Below are 21,149 nucleotides of genomic sequence, written 5' to 3' on the forward strand. Positions count from 1 at the left end.
TGCATGGAACTCAGTTAAGATTTTTAATTTTTATTTCATCTTAAATATACATATGTGAATGCACTGAAAGGGACAACCATAATTTATTCTTAACAAAGTATTCTTATTGTAGGTGTTTTAACTCTGATAAACCCAGATCCCTGTGATTTGAGACTAGCAATAAACAATGTAGTTTGCCTTGACTATTGTCCCATCATCAACTCTTGCTAAAATATGTCCACAAGACTGGTTGGAAGGTCAGAAAGGAGAGTATATTAAGTCTAGAGATGCCTTCAATAAAATAATCATCTAAAATCTGTACATTTTTTAAAACTGGGGCTTTCTTGTTTTTCTTCTTTTTTTAAGAAATAATTATAGTTTGAGGTGATGCAGATGCATTTCCAGTGTGTGTGGTGGGGGGAAGGGTGGTGGGTAATACACCCAAACTGACAGCATCTGACTTAAAATGCCAGAGTCCATGTGTACACCCACTTTTTAGATGGGCAAGCTGGGGTATACTGTTAAAGCCCAGAAATGTTTTCTCCACTGAAACTTAAGATTTTTTTTTTTTGACAGACTGAGATCACAAGTAGGCAGAGAGGCAGGCAGAGAGAGAGGGGAGGAAGCAGGCTCCCCGCTGAGCAGAGAGCCCTATGTGGGGCTCGATCCCAGGACCCTGGGATCATGACCTGAGCCGAAGGCAGAGGCTTTAATCCACTGAGCCACCCAGGCGCCCCTCTCCACTGAAACTTAAATTAAATGACCACTTTCCTGCTTAAAGACATTTTAGTTAATGAAGATACATACAACTGGACAGAGAATTTTAAGTAAACCCTTAGTTTTTTCTTTGCTTCATATGGAGCTGTAAACATAACAAAATTAATTATTTCCTCCTTTCAGAGTATAAATTCAGAAATGTTGAGGGATATTTTCTGAAATCATTTAATTTCACAAAAGAGAAATTCATTAAAAATTCTACCACACAAGAAAATAATAATATGGGTCAAATTTAGAAAAAAAAAGTCTATGTTTATTTTAAAGTATAATCAATTATTTGGCCTTGATTAAGTTAAGGCTAGATTGATGATTTATTTCAATTACTGAGATATAAAACCTTAAAGTTGAATACAGTTCTGGAGACTCTAATTACATTAGTATTAAAAATGCCACATTAATAGATGAGAAGATATGTTACATTAAAGGCCTTCTGTTATGTCCTTGGAGAGGTAAATAAAATTAATTACATTTCTACTGGGAGAAAGTTTAATATGGTAGGAAATGTGTACAGAAAAATATCCACTAAGAATTGAGAGCTAGAGTAAAACTTAAAAAAAAAAAATTAACAGCACAGTATCTACAAGCACATTCTTATTATTAGCTACTCCAAATATGGAGAAGTAGATAGTCAAAATCTCCATCTGGGGTCCACATGATCGCTTCATGTGTGGGCAAGAAAATTATGCTTTCTTGTATCCCAAACACTCTTATTTTGGCTCCATGCTCTATGTTATTGTTAACTGTAAGTATTTTTGATTCATAATGTACTGTACGTAAAATATACATCCTGAGGACTACATAGGAAATCCGTGGAAAGTTTTGTATAGCTTTTTGAAGTCTATTCTTTGAAGAAATCCTATTAACTGAAACAAACTTATTTACGAAAGAAGGGATTTTTTGGATTCTTTTATATTAGACATATTCTAAGTGACTAAACATATCATTTCCTCACTGGAAGGCCAGCAGTTTAAAAATAACTAAATATTTATTAGAACTGGTGTGCTGTCGTTGAGTAAATCAGACAGACTTAAACAGTTAGATTCCTCCCATCAAGCTGGCAATAAGGAGAACATTTAGGCAGAATGATTTTTCAAATGCCCAGGTCATTTTCATTGAAGCTTTTATTAAGGTTGAATATACATGTATCAGTATTTCTAAACCAACTTGATTAGCGTAGCAAGTTTAAAATCTTAAATTGCTGGAAACGGTCCAATGACATGGTTCGGTCAAACCCATGAACAGATTAAGTTGGAATCGTAAGAATCTGGGAAAAATCTACAGATGGGTCTTCCACACATTCACCTTCCAGATGACAAACAAGGCCTACCTGTATGTTAGTCAAGAGGGTCTCTATGGAAGACAATCCATCAGGAAACAGAAAAGGAGGTGGAAAACCTGGAGGTAGTGGTTGTCCATGCCCAGTTAGAGAAAGTTTGTCGAGGCTGTCTCTTGCGGTTGGTGTGGAAAGCGGGGTCTCATCTGTATGTGATTGAAACAAAAATATAGAACAAGTTACGCTTGTCTGTTTTTATTAGACCTCAGTAATGGCTTCCCTAGTGGTTTCCAGAACATTTATTGCAAATTGGTTCCTGCTATCAGGAGAAAATGCTTTCTGCTGAATTTTCTTTAATGAAAAAGCTGTGGAGATACAACAAGATAACATTAATGAGTAACTTTATAAGCCTTTTAAATGCAGTCTCTAATGAGACTGAGTTTACAGTGCCATAGAATCTTTTTAAAACAAATATTATCTCACATATAGTTGTGATAATATACTCAGGCTGACTTTATGGGCACCTTCCCAATTATCTCATTTTAGTTTGTTCTGTTTGGATTGACAATAGAATATTTCTAGAGCTTCATATAAAAGAAATGCTTTGTATATTAGTATGTTTGTTCTCAATTAACCCTTCCTTTATATCAATGATTTGTTCAAATATATTCCTAAAGAATCTATAAACGAATGTACAACTCAAATTTGTCATTTTACAACTAAAAAGAAAAACTGGATTCAAATATTTTCTCCCTAAAGTAAAACTGAATTACTCAATATCATTAAAATTAAAGACCTAATTCTTTGACCCTGAATCCCTTTTACCTTCATACTAAAAAACTAGTCCTTTATACATGAAAAAAGAGTCTAAAGAAAGGGGAATAAAACAGAACTTCCATAACAATATTTAGAAAATCAAATATAAAACCCTCTAAGATAAATTAGTCTTTATTTATTGAATATTTTTCAATATTTTAAGCAACCTGGAGTAATGTCCTGATATGAATTCTTTTTACTCACCCAGTGAAATCTTTTCATTCAGTTCTTTATTATTTAAACATTTTTACAGTTTCATTTAAGATAGATACAAGTTATGGCTTAGTTTATTATATCACAGAGAAAATTTTATTCATGGCAGGATTCTCAATTTTATAAATATTTTCATATTTCACCCCAGGAAAATTAATCAGAGCAATGTATTTGCACAGTCCTGATAGTATCTCTCAATTTTGCAAGTGGCTAAAAACTTCAGCACACTTGCCTTTATGCTTATAATTTGATTCCACTGTTCTCGATCATTCCTTTATTTTTCATTACAACAACCACACAACACGTTTTCCAATTACCTCTCTGTGGGGCAGAAATATTATGGAAGTAGCCACACTTCTCTGTCTCTAACTAATGTCAGAACAAGTTAAATTCATCTCCCTCACTGTTCCACATTGCTAGTTAACAAACCAAAAGGAAAGAAAGGCTGGGGAGGAGAGTATGGGACACAAGCCATCTATCAGCTGCCTCTCAATATCACACACCCACTCCTCGGCAGTTTCTCCTTCCACTCCCTTTCCCGTTCACTTACTGACAGGCGATCTGAGGCGCAGGTACTAGAAGAAGCAACGCAGTGAGCAGCTAAAGGAAGACTCACTGTGTCGTTATTTTTTTTATCACTCTTGTCACCAGGGTTAAAGAGAGACCGCAGTGCAGGGGTAGGGCTACTGCATGGCTAATGTGATCAAGATGATCTTGGACACCCTTTACCTCGCTGTCATAAATTACTCCTCCAGACCAAGGCTGCTAGTGCTTTCTCATAATAGCTCCGAAAAGGCGCTTGTTAAACATCTATGTGCATGTGAAATTGTTTAAGAATGGAGAGCAATATTTTTCGATCAGCATCACCTTAGCTGTCACATGCTAAAGAAAATGTGGCTTAATAGATCATGGGGATAATAATTGCTTGTCTCTTGAAAAAAGGCATGGAACCAGATGACCACCTGAGTTTGCTTTCAGCTTTAGAGACTGATTCCGCAATCCTTTAAAGAATGTCCAAGAAAAAAGCGCCATATGAATGTGTAGACACACATGCATATACACGCACACACATTTGATTGTAAGTTCCATCATCCCCATGACTATTTGATTTAACTTCAGTACATTTATGCGTGGCTACGTTTGGCTGTTGTGTGAATTAATTCCTAAAATCACTCATGATACATACATTTACAAAGCCAATATTTACTTTACATAAACAATGTGCTGAGGATAGAACACTGAAAAACACAATCTGCAAACTTCAAGTAGCTTATCTCAACTGGAGTGACTGATCCCAATTCGTAAGTAGTCAATTTCTATAGTTAGCAAAACATTTTGTCTTCCATTATTATCCTATTAGCTACTCCATTCTACCCCCGCCCCCACTCCCCTGGGATTAAAATTGTTCTAGGTATATGTGAGTGTGACTCTGTGTGTGTGTGTGTGTGTGTGATGTTTTTTTCTGCAGTTGCTTCAATGGAATGCACACCTTGCTCCTCAAGGTTTCAACTATCATTTAGTATAGACTTACATGATTGGATTCATTCACTCATCATTTTATACAGCAGAGATACTGCATAAGGCCACTTTAACTCAACATGTAGCTAAGAAACAATCAAATTTAGGGCACAATGATGACTAAAGAAATTTTTAAAAGGGGTGATTCTTAAGATCAATATACATTTTTGAAAAGAAGACAAACTAATCAAGATCAAACATACAAAACAAAAATATTCTTTTGGGCTTCAAGACCCTACTAAAAAGTTGTCATCTTATGGCAATTAACATCATGGAAAGTCTCATTTAGTCCTCTTACAAAGATAGTAAAATTAGGAACACAGTTCTTCCTTTTGAAAGAAAAGTGACCTTTCATATCCTAAATGTTCTATGAAGATTAAAGCAAATGTTTGAGAGGCCAGACAACATGGAAAAGAGTTTTGACATTACATAATCTCCACTGACTTCAAACAATGAATGATGATGAGGTGCAAATTCACAGAACACCTTATTCCAATTTGATAGATCTGTACATATTTTTTAAGTTTTATCTTTAAAAGAAAGCTTGTCAGATGCCATATTCTCTGGATTATTATAGCACTTGACAACGTAATCTGTTTTTCTTCTTGAATAGTTTGCTTTCAAATAATTGTAAACTTATGGAAAAGGTGCAAGAACTGTACAAAGAACTTCTCTATACTCATACAGTGGGTTGTCTGGCCACCCCCCAAAATATATGTCCATGCCTAATCCCTGGAACCTAGTAATGTTAGCTTCCTTGGAAAGAGGGTTTTTATAGATGTGATTAAATTAAACATCTTGAGATGAGATCATCATCTTGGTTTAGGATGGATGCTAAATCCAGTGACAGGTATCCTTAGAAGAGAAAGGCAGAGTGAGACTTGAGGGAGACAGAAGAGATCCACAGTGAAGACTGGGAAGCAGAGGGGAGATAGAGACAGAGATCAGGATCTCCCAGCCATAGTCAATGCATCCTGCTGATAACCACCAAATGCTACAAGAGGTAAAGAATGGATTCTCCTTTATAGCCTCTTGGAAAGAGCTTATCCCTGCTAATACCTTGATTTTAGACCTCTGTCTTCCAAGACTCCAGTAAGAAAGTTATTTAAAGCCATCAAGATCATGGCAATTTGTTAAAAATCAGCCCTAGAAAACTAATTCAACTCTTTACTTCAATTCACCAATTGTATGCATTTTGCCATGTTTGCTTTTAAATTATTTCTCTCTCCCTCTTTTGTTCTGTGTGTGTGTGCATATGTTTGAATCATCTTCCCTTTTAATCCTAAAACTTCACTGCATATTTCCTAAGTGTAAGAACATTCTCTTATATGACCACTGCAAGTATAAGATCAGCAAGAATAACACACACAGAATACTATTATTTAATTGAGTTCGTATTCCAATTTTATCATGTAAGATATTTTACTGTAAAGAGTTAAATAACTAATATATCTTTAATTTACTTGACAAGTACACGGAGAATATTTTCTCTGGGCTTGTGGTAGGTATGCAGTAGCCTCTAAGCTGGCCTCTGATGATTCCTCCTTCCTATTATTCACATCCTATCTAGATCCTAGCCCGTAGTCTGAGTCAGATCTAACAGAGAAAAACAAATGTGATGGAATGTCACTTCCAAGATTTAGTTATAAAAAGTTTATAATTTCCATTTGTCTCTCTCTCTCTCTCTTTCTCTTACATTTCTTGTCCTGGGGAAAACCAGCTGTCATGTCAATGGGACAGCCCTGTGGAGGTGCACATGACCAGGGACTGAGGCCTTCCAAAAACCATGTGAGTTGGCTTGAAAGCAGAGTCCCCCTGCCCAGTGGAACCTTTTGATGAGGCTATAGCCTCAGCTGACAGCAGAACTGAAACCTCATGAGAGATTTTAAATGAGAACCACCCAGCTAAGTTGCACCCAGATCCTGATCCACAGAAACTGAGATTTTAAATGTTTGGTGGTTTAAACCACTAAATGTTGGTGTGATTTGTTATACGGCCATAGATGATGAAAACAGGACATAACACTTTGTATACTTTGAGATATATAAGGAAAATATCTTAGTGTCCAATGAGTATCAGCTACTTTGGACAGGTAACAACTTCTTCAGGCTTCAATTTCCTCAAGTTAAAAAAAAATTTAGAAAGCAGGTTGAATGACACAAGCTCTAGTGTAATCCAAATCTAAAGTTTCATGTTCTAGTATTTCTTATAAAAATTCTTAAAAATTACTTGAGTGGACATTTCACCTATATCGACTGGAGATTTTGCCTGCATTGACTGCAAAAGAATTGAATCACATAAACACAAAATTTCGGAGCAAGCTCTTGACTCTTTAGGTTTACAGACTCCATTTGACAAGGTTCCTTGAGTTTTCTTGCTTCATTTTATCAAATTAGGAAATGATCAGCCATTTATAAGACAGGCATTCCCCACACCCGGGATGGCAAATTAGATGCAGGGAAGGGTGCGTCCTCCTAAAAATAACGGAAGCACTTTTGAAAGCTGCATTAACTAGGGTACAATTTTTTAAGGACTCCATATCCATAGGGGACTAATAGTTATGCCAGTTCTCAAAGGAGTTCTTGTTATTTTTAAATTCCTAAGAAAGGATGGTTTTTAACTTTCTTGTATTTTAATTTAGTTACAGGGAACCACAGTGGCTTTCTAAAGGAAAACAGAAGCACACACATCACCATCTCACACATGATTTCATCTGTCGACCAGAAAAATTACCAATGACCATTTTTACAATTATATGAGAAACATAATGACAGATATAACACCATACGATCAATTAATATCACTTAGGATATGATGGGCAAGATAAAAATAGAAGATAAGAAAATGTGTTTAAAAATCCAAAATCAATAAGGTATGAAAAAATGATATTTCTTTCTTCTCATCATTTCATCTCATGATTCTCCTCATAGTTTAAGTCACGTATCAATAAATGACTATCACTAAGATTGATGTCTCTGTAGGACAGCTTTTTTTTCCATCCAATCTTATCACACATAACAATTTAGCAGGATATCCTAAGGAACAATGTTGTTTAAAAAAATAATGGGCCTCTACTTTTAAAATGTTTTCTTTCCTGTTAATAAAATCTAACTCAGTTGTTATTTTCATAACTAATCCCTTTGGGTTTGAATTATATATTCTCTTTCAAGTTCTTGTGCGTGTGTGTGTGTGTGTGTGTCTTTTTGTGTCTGATGTCTTTTATTATACCATAAACTCCAAGTAGAAAAATGTTCACTTTTAGAAAACCATACGTTCCAAGGGAATTCACATTTATTCATTTTGATGTAAAGTAGATAGCAACATTATTAAAATAAAAAAGTCTCCATATTTAATGTTTACAAGTGATCTGGGATTTTGCATTGCAAATATTATATTTTTGTACCGGAAAAGCAAAAAAAAGTTGACAAAAGATTCTAGAAAATATGGTAATCTCTATGATAAGTTATTTATAAAAATATGAACTCTTCTTTGGCATTTTGATAAATTTCCGTTACAGTTATCTAGAAAGTTATATTTATTGATGTTTTTGTAAACTCATCAGCCACATTATTTAACTGGAGTACAGGCATGGATAATCTAAAATATTAAGGATTGGTGTTTAAAAAATGTTTTGAAACTTATATCCAGACATAAAACGTAGTCATTTAAATTGAGCTCAACCATATCCTCAATCTTAGTTCATCCCTACTGTAGGACTCTGGTTTTAATTTGGCAATGGAAACTAATAATAAAGTTGAATAATGTGATCCAGAATGTAATCTTAAATTAGAAATGGTCATGTAAATCTTTTTCTTTCTATTTTCATCTTCTCATAAAATAACGAATTCCAAAATATCACATTAAAATTTATTTGCATGAATTTCATGTATCTATTTCAGTTCTTATAAAATATCCAGGGGTATGATAGAATGAGGCTAATTTCCTGTATTTAACTTTAAACCTACTTTTCAAATTCTGGATACAGCTCTGGTAAATTGAAAAGCAAGCCAGGCTAAATTCAGAAAGTGTGAGTTCAAGCCCTGGCTCTAGCAAGTATTAGCAAATAGTAGAGCAAAAAAATCCATCTCTTAGAGTCTATGAGCCTCATTTGATTTATTTACTAAAAAGATGATTACAAACTCAAAGGATTATACCTTATATCCAATTAGATTATGTATATGAAAGTGCTTTGTAAAATATAAAATGCTAATAAATTATCAGTAAGTAACAAATAACTACATGTATTACACATTTCATTTTGTAAACTTGGCTTCAGTGTGCCACAGAGGGAATGCTGGCTGTACCATAAGCTTGAGACTACTGCACTCTTTCTCTCTAATGAGGCTTGTGATGATGAAGTATCGTGCTGATAATGAAATTATTACTATACATTATTATAGTTGCCTTCTACAAACTAACCCTGAATTAGTTCAGCGAACAGTTAAAATTAACTAGGATAGAAATAACTTGAGAAAGGGCAAAAGGATATGAACTAGTTTATCAACTTCTCTTCGGGCAGCAGCACCTAGAGGAAATGGATAAGGTGACTTACACAGAAAGAAAACAGTACAGATCTTGGAGAAATAGACTGTCAGAAGCATAAAAACACTTCTGAGTTTCCTTGGATATACTTGAAGCAGTATCTGGATTTTGAGTTTGGGTGAACGAAGGAAAGGACTTGATACGGAAAGGAGATCATTGTAAGCGTGTGTTTGGCGGAATGCTGTAGGTGTGCCAAGATGTACACCAAATTCACAGTTCTGCCTAATTGAGTGCATTTTAAAGGATGTATTGCAACAGATGCAATTATCTTTATCGTGGTTATTGCCTTTGGTGTAGTTTACCTTTGGGATGCTGACGGAAGTTAGGGACCACTCCTTAGAGGCAGAAATAGAACAGAGTCTCAGCTGCCTAGCCAGGGTAAGCACTTATTAATGTCTGTTGAAGGAATATGTGAATGAGATGAGTGGAGACAAAAGCTGGAGCAGTAAACAAGGCAGAAATGAGAAGGATGTAGTCTCTTGCTCACCCTGAGGTTATGCCACATCCATGATAGCAAAGCTAAAAATACCTTCTATTGGAAAACCACTCTATTGATTACAAGACAATTTCATAGGCATTATGTTGAGTTAGGAGGAAGCTCTAGGAAGAAGATAAAGAAAAAATGCATACAATATAATCTCAATAAGGTGATGTGCAAAAGACTGATTCCAATAGCACCCAGTGGTTACTGAGGAAAAGAAGAGATTACATTTCGATGATACATGTTGAGATCAGAGTGAAGAAAAATAAAATTTCATGGCACAGTACGTTAGAAATTGGCATGGAATATTGGGAAAGATTTAAACAAGAGGAGGTCCAACGGTCGTATAAGGAAAGTATGCAGGGAAAGCAAGGATCCTAAGTGCTCTGAAGAAACTTTGTATTTCTTTTTAAGATTTTATTTATTTATTTGACAGACAGAGGTCACAAGTAGGCAGTGAGGCAGGCAGAGAGAGAGGGGGGGGAAGCAGGCTCCCTGCTGAGCAGAGAGCCCGATGCGGGGCTCAATCCCAGGACCGTGGGATCATGACCTGAGCCAAAGGCAGAGACTTTAACCCACTGAGCCACCCAGGTGCCCCGAAACTTTGTATTTTTAAATGGTAAGCTTATTTTCAACCATTATTCTCAAGACAGTCTTTAATTTCTGGCTATTCTACATTTGTATTTCAAAAATCTATGTATGAAGGAAACTCTTTATATTTCCAAACATGGCCTTGACAGCAGACTCCTCACAGTCTCTGGCACCTGACAAGATGGAAATGAAGGACTCTGAGAGTGGTGCTGACATTTTTTAATTTTTTTTTTCTTCCCACAGCTTGGGATTTCTTAGAAAACATGGAACAGTACTGAACATTAAACAGATACACACACACACACACACACACACACACACACACACACATTCACCTTTAAAACACAGTCGGTGGCTTTTACCCCTGCTTGTTTGTTAAAGTCATAAGTCATAGTGTTTGTGAGAGAGCTGGCATGCTATGCTGAAAAGATCCACTTAATTGACCTTTCTGTCTTTTCCATGACCCTGTAGGTTTAACCTCACTGCTGATACTGCAAGTGAATATGGGAAAACATTTATTGAAAGCTGCATAACAGACATGGTTATATTTCCTCGGTTGATGTTTTGCATATCTGCACAGTAGGGCCATTAAGGGTTCTAAGAGCACAACGGAAACAATCATAACATTTGTTTTTAGATGACTGACTCAGGACATGTACACCAGGCTTTATATAGAAACTGTTTTTGTTTTATTAAAGGACTGTTTGCCTGTTAGTGATAACATCATTAAAAATAAATGAAAGGGGGCTGGTAAAATGCTTCCCAAAAGCAGAAACCTAATTAAAGGTGATATGCCTGCTATGAGGCTTTTTTCAGGACTCAGAAATAGAACAAGGTTAGTTCTTTCTCTTTTTATAAGGCCCAAAGAAGACCTCACAGTAAAAACATCACTTCTGATCTAATTTTCTATTTCTGTGTACTTTAATAATCTACTTTACAGTCTGTGCTTGCCCATAGAAAGTGAACTAGTTTTGTTCCTACAGATAGCTGCTTCATCATGTCACACTGCATGGAAAGAAAATCTGATGGTTCAGGTCAAACAAAAAAATGCAGTATCCTTTTGTAGCAAATTGTCTTGGTTGCGATATATACAGTAAGGGCAGTTGAAATGTGCACAAACATTTCATAATTCTAAAAGACCACTTAGGAGAGCCTGAGTTAATGGTAAAAAACGTTTCCAAATCGTGGTTTGTAATTTCCAAAAGAAAAAAAAAAAAGTAGACCCTTTCATTTTAAGGGGTGGAGTTACTCTAATTTTCATGGATGGTGGAAAAAGCAGGAAACTGCATTCCCTTGATAACTCTGCCCTTATTGTGCTGTGACCTTGGCCAATTTACTTAAATTTACATCTGCCAAAAATGAGTTTCTGAAATGTGCTTTGAGAATTTTCGGGGGATGGGGGGGAGGAGTTGTCACATCAATTCAAGGCCTTTTCAAAATTAATAAGACTTCAGAAGTAAAGAGAAAAAGAGGAGAACACGGGGCACCCTCACACAGTGCCATACTTTGAGATCCTGGTTTCTTCTTGTCATCCCTGCACGGGTCTGTTTCATTTATGAGTCTCCAAGCTGAAAATGAATCTTCTGCTGAGTAAATAAAATGGAACAATTCCCAAATAATCCCCCCGAAAGATAAAGGAGCTTTGGTATTGTGGATTACTTACACTTGGATCTGCACATAGTTTTTAGACTAAAATTAGCATGAAAAGCTAAAAGGTGAGATGTCTTTGGACATCATTGGGTGTAAGTTCTCATTTTTCAGACAAAAGAAGTCCGGTAAGAGACGGACCCACAGTTCTTCAAACTCAAGTTTGTAAATTCTCACTTCTTTCTTCATTGAAAGTTATAGTGTCAATTTAGAGGAAATACTGGGAAAGAATATTTCGAATGTTTGCAAGGGTAAGCATACCCACAAATATACATACATTTAAGACAATTGATCAAATGTGGATATTTAAGAAACATTAAGGAATTTTAGGGGTGATAATAATAATGTGATTGTGGTTTAAAGACAAGAGCCCTTATGTTTAAGAGATACAGACTGAAAATAAAGAAAAAAATATTTTCAGATTAAGTAAAATATGTTTGGGATTGACTTCAAAATGCTCTGGGGGAGCAGGACACCTGGGTGGCTCAGTAGGTTAAGGGTCTGCCTTCAACTCAGGTCATGACGCCAGGGTCCTGGGATCAAGTCCTGTGCCAGGCTCTATGCTCAGTGAGAGCTTACTCCTCCCTCTCGCTGAGATTCCTCCCTGCCTGTACTCTCTGTCTGTCAAATAAATAAAATCTTAAAACAAACAAACAAACAAACAAAAACCTTTAAAAAATTCTCTGGGGAAGAAGAGAAATTAGGTGGGGGAATTTAGGACACAAGTCTGTTAAAGCCAAATGATGGGTAGGTATATGGGTGGTTCATTATACTAATTTTATGCTTGTTTGAATTTTCCGCAACAAAAAAGTTTTAACATAAAAATAATGCTATGCAGTAAAAATTCTATTAACTCATTTTTCTTTCAAAAGTCAGAGGCATTGGTATGATGATGATCATCAACATTATCATCAAAATAACTAGCATATATTGAGTGCTTTCTGTGTATGTAAAGCAATATTCCAAGCACTTTGCATGCATTAACTAATTTAATCCTCTCAATAATTCTGTTACATTGTTACTAGTCTTATACTCATTTTATGCATGAGTAGAAAGAAGTAAAAATAAGTTAATTAACTTGCCAAGATAACTCGGCTAGTAAGGAGAGGAGCCAAATTCGAACCCAAGTAGCATTGCTCTAGAGCCTTTAAACACAAGGAATATAAATTATCTGTAAGAATTTTTAAAACGTATTGTTATATGTGTTCGAGTATAAGAGACATACATTCCAAAAAGGCAATAATTTTGTAATTATTTTATCTCAGACCAGAAAGAAAACTTAGACACGTGTATCCCATTCCTTCTTCATTAAGGCTTGACTTATTCCTTAAGACCTAGCCACTGGTCATCCAAGGCAGCCAAGATTCATCCAGATTGGCGATTTGTACTGTCTTACTGGTGACCATTCACTTTTACTCAAAGATAACTATCTTGGAAGTGAAATACCAGATTCTCACCATGTGGGACTAGAGAAGTGCAGCCATGAGTTTAATAGACACGTAATATCATCCTTAATTTAGGTGGCCCATACAGTTAACTCCTACAAATTTCCCCACTCTACACCTTACTAAATGTCAGCCATACTGACAGAGTCTATACTTTCTTTGTGAGAAATATTTAACCACGCAAGTATCACTTTTAAATTGGCACATGCATTCCATGAGGTAAAAAAACAAGGCCTACTTAAAGATTCCTAAAACAAAAATTACTGGCCAAAGGATTCACTTCAGAAAGAGTTAGTCCCATGCCTTACAATTCAACTTTGTTGAATTCAACATCAGCTACAATTCAACCTTGGATATCGCCATAAATAGTCTTCTGTACTTCTTCCAATTCAGCTTCTCCTGAATTTCCTCATCGTATAACCCCAGCCATGAACTTCCCTCACTTTCCACCATAAGATCTGTGTTTAGCTTTCCAATACCAGCCCAGCCACACTGTGACTCCATCAGAGTGCTCCATGCTCACGCCGGAAGCTCCCCAAGTTCTGGACTACAACCCCACTCTGGTAAACTATCACGTACAGACTGCGGAGATGCTGCCCTAGACATTACCTTGCAGATCTCAAGAAATTGACTTATTTAAGTCTACTAATTTATCACCAGTAATGACTCCTTCCAAGCCACAGGTGTGTTTCAGATGTTGCTTTCTTCCTACGTCCCTCGCCACAATCTCTTGAGATTGTGCATGGCTTGTGGATGTGAAAAGTCTCCTGAGGTGATAACCTAATAGTTCTATAACTTCAGCTTCACTGGTTTGAACCAATTCACGTTTTCCCTCCCATTCGTAACAACTAACAATACATTTCACTGAGACGCTTTCAAAAGATCAACTTCAGTGAAAATTCTAACCAAAAAAAAATTTTTTTGGAGGTTTGTTTCCTTAAGTGTCTATAATGTGAAAAGCTGTGAGGGCAGTAATTCTGTCTATCTTGTTCACCCGTGTAACCTCACTGCCTGGCACATGATACAAATTTATCATTAACTGGCTGAATATCTGATATAATTTACCTTCAAAACTAGTTAATTTGTTAAGCCCTTTGTTCTTATATTAATAAAGATAAGTTTTCGCTGAGGTTAGTCTACATTTTAAATTAGCTGAATCTGACTGGGAAGATATGTAATATAAAATGCTTTTAGTCTGGGTTGCCTTTTTAGAAATGTGAATCCAGCATAAAACTATATTTATGCTACTTTATTTATGATATTTTAATCTAAGTTTTAAAACCTCGATTTCTAAAAATTGAGTGAATATCTTTGTGGCTATTAGTACAGAAAAGGGACTAGTGACTATGTGTAAGGAAACATTAAGATTTGATTCATCTATCTAAAAGTGATGTCGGCTGCTTTTGGCAATAGTGGACATGCCATGACAGAGGGTCTATGCAAAGGTTGATAAGCATCCTGTCAAGAATATTATAGAAACTCCTCTCTAGAAATTGATAGGAGGTTAAACTAAATGACCTTTATATCCCTTTTACCTATTGAGATTTTACAACTTCTTCCTTTAAAACTAACTGCTTTTTAACATAGTCATATAAAAATGCAAAGGAGAGCACTAATTTTTAGGATTTAGGGAAATATAAAAAGTTAAGAGTGTATGTTTATGTCAAAGTCAGCACTCTTCCCTTGGCGAGAAGGGGATTCCTGAAGAGCACAGCTGCTATTTTGCAACTCTCAGAGCATAAAAACATAATGCAAATTCCCGGACCTTTACTACATACAAGTTTTAAAACATTGATTTCCAATTTATAACCACTTGTTCTCTGTAGCAAAGAAAAAAGATGACATTGTCAGATTTATAAAATTGTTGTTACTAGCTTTTTAATGTATTATATTTAAGAAAAACACATCTGTTGGCACAGAAGAAATAAAAAAATGAATATGGACATTGGGGAGGCGAGGCGAACCATAAGAGACTATGGACTCTGAAAAACAACCTGAGGGTTTTGAAGGGTCAGGGGTGGGAGGTTGGGGGAACAGGTGGTGGGTAATGGGGAGGGCACGTTTTGCATGGAGCACTGGGTGTTGTGCAAAAAGAATGAATACTGTTACGCTGAAAAAATAAATAAAATGGAAAAAAAAAAAAAGAAATGAGTCTTGTTGCCTACGTTTTCCTTTATATCACCTGTTTTTTAAATTTAATTCGAAAAACTGTTTGAAATTTTAACATGGCTTTAAATTCCAAATTAAAAACACCAATCATTTTTTTGCCCATTAAACTATTTTCTGTTATCTTCTACTTTATATTCTCTATGTCTGATAGCATGGATGCCTCAGATTCATTTTGAGGAATTTTTTTTATATCATAAAGGATTTATGCATTCAAGGTAGAAGAGAGCACAGATCAAGAATCTTAGCTGCAGGGCCCCTGGGTGGCTCAGTCGTTAAGCATCTGTCTTTGGCTCAGGTCATGATCCCGGGGCCTTGGGATCAAGCCCTGCATCAGGCTTCCCACTCAGGGGGATGTCTGCTTCTCCCTCTGCCCCTCCTCCTGCTTGTGCTCTCTGTCTCTCTCTCACTGTCTCACAAATAAAGCAATGAAATCTTTGAAAAAAAAAAAGTGTCCAATTCTTGATTTCAGCTCGGGTCTTGTTCTCAAGGTTGTGAGTTCAATCATCACATTGGGCTCCACGTTGGGTGTGGAGCCTACTTAAAAAAAATTAAAATTAAAAAAAATGGACTTAAAAATTTTTTTAAAAATATCTGAGCTGGAAAGGAAACGTGTTAAGGCACATGAGGAAGGGCAGGGGATGAGACCTAGAGAATGTGAGAAGAGATGGCTGGTACAGGTGTCAGAGAAGTTAGCGGGGTTCGAACTGCCGGAGCTCCTGTAGGCTAGACATGAGGTTGTGGCCCACCACGTTCAGGAACTGATCATCTTGCAGAAATGGCACTTGTTTCTAACCATGTAGTGTCATGAGAATGTGGAACTATTTTAGCCTTAGATGCCCATGTAACTCTTCATTCCCTTGGCATGTTCAATTCAAATCACACTAGCATCATGGCTACTTAATATTTTTGCGTATATTTCCTTATTCTTAATCCTAATTAAATGCAAGCTCCTTAAGAATAAAATTTCTCTCTATATGGTTGGTATTGTGTTTCTTCTATCTCAAATGGTGCTTTGCATTTATAGGCTCTCAAGAAATACGTGTGGACTGAATAAACAAATGTTTAAAAAGTATTTCAAAATGAAATAAATTAATCTCTTAGGCTAACTCTGTGTATTTAGTTTTATTCAGAATTATCAAGTTTATAAGCATATATATTAAAGGTTCTTCTTAACAACATAAGAAGAAGGATTGATACAAGTTAATTATAAATAAAATAACCCTATAGTATCTAATGCATTTGAAGGAAATTCAAAGAAAAGTATATTTTATTTTATATGTATGTGTATATAGTCATGTGTATATATATATATACATGACTATATGTACATACACACATAGTAATGTAAATTCGAGGAACATATGAGTAATAGGTAAGTAGAACTCTTCCATATTTAGTCAGTCAGTAACTATTCTATATTGAGATAATTAATTTACTTTAAAAACTATCACCAGAAGCTTTAGGCAAATATAAATATTTTATTATTTGACATAGTAAATTATCTTTCATTACTTATTCCTTGTCCCCTTATAATAAGATTTCAAAAGAATATGGAAAACCCAGAAAGAACCTGAAAGTTTTACTACTACCTTCTATTTTGTCTCATACACTTTAAGAGGAACAAATTATAACTAGCACATGTATTGAAACGTGACTTCATCAAATTAATGGAAAATTTGAAAACAATTGAAATATTCAATTTATTAGAAGGTGCTTCACAGCTCATCTTCCCCTCTGTTTCCCCCCTTCAGTTTTCCTTTCCTTCCCCTAATGACCTCTGGGAAACAATCTGAGGTTATCAGAGGGGACAGGCATGGAGGGATGGGGCATATGAAGTCACGTTTCAATACATGTGCATATGTTGTAATGAGTACTGGGTGTTATAAGCAAATAATGAATCATGAATCAAAAACTAATGATGTACTGTATGGTTGACTAACATGACATAAGAAAAAAAAAGTGCTTCATATTTGAGCAAGCAAATCAAACATGCAAGTTTTGTTCCTGCATTCTTGATATATGTGAAAAACTCACATTGCCCCTTAATATCATTTTACATCAGAAAATTTAAAGGAAAAAAAAAGAAAAATTAAAGAAATACCATAACAAGAAATGAGTAAAAAGAGTACATTTATATGCATTTTCAAAATTCACAAAGTTTCTGATATGTCCCCATCTAAGACTGCTCAGGACAGTAGTTTTGGAAGGAGAACGTACACTGGAGTCACATCTTTTTAGTTGGGAATCATCACAAATATAGTATCCTCATTGCTTCTCTTATAATGTATTCTAAAATTTATTCCCTAACTTTTATTGAGCAGGATGCAAATTCTCCATGGAAATTTTAATACAGTGCCTAGCATAACAATAGTTTCAAAAATATCATGATGCTCTAGAGAAAATTATTTCCTTCATTCAAAATCATTTTCAGAACTGTTATATTCAATCATATTTCACTGAGACTTTTTAGGAAACCAGATTAATCCTGAAATATGAATATATCTTGCCAATTGGTTTAGTTGGTAAATCAGCCAAATTAGAAATTAGTCTTTCTGGAATTATTTATAGACGAAGAGCAAATTCAATATAGAGAGGAGTACTGGAGCAAGTAAGGATATTTAGTTCATCTGTGGACTTCCTAGAGAAAGAGAAATCCAAGTCCAGAATCAAGGATAATCAGGATACAAAATCTTAAGGCATGGCTAAGACCTAAATTTTGGAAAAAGAGATTGTTTAATGTCTCAAACCTTATATCAAGGGTCTAAACTTGCCTTCCACTTTAGATTAACTTCTTCAAATATTAATATGTTTTCTCTATCATCTATTTATTAAACATTAAAAAAAAAACACAAAACAACCCTTGTTTATCAATGTTTACTGAAATTCTTCATCCAATTATTCTCACACTGCCCTGGTAGGCAATGAGGCTAGGTTGCAAGTTATCCCAGTGAGTCCATGCCATTTCTAGTGATTACTATCTTGTTTTCTGAGAAATTCTTTCACAAAATGATTTAGAATCTTCTTTAGGGTCATATTCAACGGGCTTCTTATGCGGTATGTGTATATTCTTTCTTTTTTTTTTTTAAATCATAACTGCATTAGCTTGTTTACTCATCCATTACCTCTCTTGTCTATGGGCCAACAAATTCAACTGCAATTTAGTTCAAATATCTTAAAACATAATTCATATAGCCTGAATTCATTTAAAATAGCCAAGACTTTTCTTTCCATTTTTTCATGAATCTTGGGCTCTCATGATGCTTACTCTCACTATTTTTATTTTCTCTTAGAAAGATGAAAACAAAAGAATAACATATTTCTTTGTATCACTTCGGATCCTTGCCATATATACTCAAAGATGAGAATACACTAAATGTTATATTGTTACTTGATTAGTTGATGTAATTTTACTTTATGTGTATCCTGAACATGGAGTTTCAAATTTTAAGGGGAAGAACTGGCTTACAGTTACTCTACACTTTCCAATCTGGATTCTAGAACAAGTTTTCAAAAAAATTAATAATACTGAGGAAGTCATTCTTTTTTCTGTCTTGTTTACTAAATAGTTAAGATATAATGCCTGCAACTGTGCCCACTTTCTAGACTTTCCCCCTTTTACTGAATAATTCTAAATGCATGTAACTATTTTGTAATATATCTCATCTATTCTAAAAAAGAAAATCTCTCTTGTTACCATTCTTCCCTTCAATTACTGTCCCAGTTTTTCTTACCCCTTTTCAAGTGTTATATATACTCTGTAACCTCATCTCCCCATGACTTAATCTTGAACTCATTCTAGTCAATTTTTTATTTCTCCCTTTCTAATAAAACTACTTTTTTCAAAATCAACTGTGAAGTCAATATTGCCATATCAGATTGTCAATTCTCAGACCTCCTCTTACTTATCAGCAGCCCTGGACATGTCAATCGTTCCTTCATTCCTGAAACTCTTTCTTCACTTGGTTTCCAAAACACCATTCTCTCTCTCTTCTCCCCAAATCTCAATGGCAGCTTCTTCTTACTCTCTTTATTGCTTTTCTTTTTTATCCAATCTTTTAAAGCTCAAAACATTACAGGGTACCTTCTGACCTTTTCTCTTTGCTATACGCATTCCCTCATGATCTCATTCAGACCCATACCTTTAAATACCATCTATATGCTGATGGCTCCAAAATTTATATCTTTAGCTCAGACCTTTTGCCTGAACTGCCCTCATTTCTGGACTCACATCTCCACTGGGATCTCTAATAGGCATCCTGAAATTCACATGTCCAAAAAAACGAACACTTAATTACCCAATTCCACAGCTGCTCCTTCTATCATCTTGTTAATCTCTGTCCCATTCCACTCACTTTCTTCTCAGAGCCGACTAAAAGGATGAATTTGTAGTGTTTCATTCTAGTTCATACAGCTAGATGACACATAGAAACACAGATCTGAATATATCTATATATGTGTGCAACCTTCAGAAATATGTAGCATATTTTTTGAGTTGGGCTTACATAAATAACATCATGCCGTTAATATCTTTTTTCCAACTTTTATTGTGTTTGTGAGACTTCTCTAAGATGGTTCCCATAGAGCTATTCATTCATTTGAAGTGCTGTATGAAATTACAGCATACAACTATGCTATCTTTTATTTATTCATTCTTCTATTGAACTGTTCAATCGGTTCCAAAACGTTTGGTGTTATAAACAATGTTGCAGTAAAATGCTTATTTCATCTATGTCCAGGTCTTTGCATGCCTTACTTTGTTATTCTCACAGCACAATCTTGATAGTATTATCCTCTTCCACCATAAAAAAGACTGAATCTTAAAGCGATTGTGTAATTTTCCCAATGTCACACAGTTTGTCAAGGACACGGACAGAATTTGAAATCACATTTATGCCATTTCACCATCCAGATATTTTCTCCTACTGCCCTAATTTATCTGGTTCTAAATCCCATGAATGAAATCTTTGTAGCAATAACACCGACAGTAATAGGAAACAATGAGAGAGGCCCATGACAAGTCCTAATCTCTGCTTCAATGAGAATTCTAGAAAATCATGAGTGGGCAATGAGAGCACTAGTATGGAGAAATAGGAGCATAGTAGTGGCAGCCCCATTTAGAAATCTACTGTTTAAAGCCTTGTTATCAACTCATTAGGCATTCCAGTTCTAGAGCTACTGCCAAGACATTTATAGGAACTGGTGACTCAAGTGTGGCCTGAGGAAGAAGAAGTCAAATAGAAAGTTTTAGTTGGTGTGACTGAGACCCATGGAGAAATACTTGATATTAACCAAACTGAGAAAATTAGAAAGAAGACCCGATAGGATGGGGCAAGGTACAAGGTGGAGGGAACTTAAGTACTTGCTGATGTTCCTTTTGATGTTTTATTTATCAAAGACTTTAATTAAGCCAAGAATTCCTATTTGCTTGCTCAGTAAGAAAAAAGATCAAGAAGTAACTAGCACATAGGAAAAAGAAAAGTAGCACACCATGCCACCTCCTTATAGATACAAATCTAGAAAAGTGATACTTTTCTTCTTTCCCTTGCCTCCATATGCATGCCATTTAGCTTCCGGCTAGAGATTCAATCATCAGCAATGACTGAAATCGATCATTAGTATCAGTAGAAGGAATAATATAAAGCACATCAAGTTAAGAGATTAAACAATAAAAATGCAGTATCATTTTGTCTTTACTGAT

The 21,149-nt window shown here is 35.4% G+C and overlaps 1 protein-coding gene across 1 annotated transcript in view; it reads right to left on the reverse strand.

Annotated features, from left to right (window-relative positions):
• DACH1 (dachshund family transcription factor 1) overlaps positions 1–21,149 on the reverse strand; it is a 428,800-nt gene that overhangs the window by 46,506 nt on the left and 361,145 nt on the right. The window contains exon 7 of the mRNA XM_045978290.1: positions 2,084–2,235. Within this exon, the coding sequence (XP_045834246.1) occupies positions 2,084–2,235 (152 nt within the window). The remainder of the gene's footprint in view (positions 1–2,083; positions 2,236–21,149) is intronic.

This window comes from Meles meles, chromosome 14 (assembly GCF_922984935.1).
Source record: "Meles meles chromosome 14, mMelMel3.1 paternal haplotype, whole genome shotgun sequence".
In the NCBI taxonomy this organism is placed as follows: Eukaryota; Metazoa; Chordata; class Mammalia; order Carnivora; family Mustelidae; genus Meles; species Meles meles.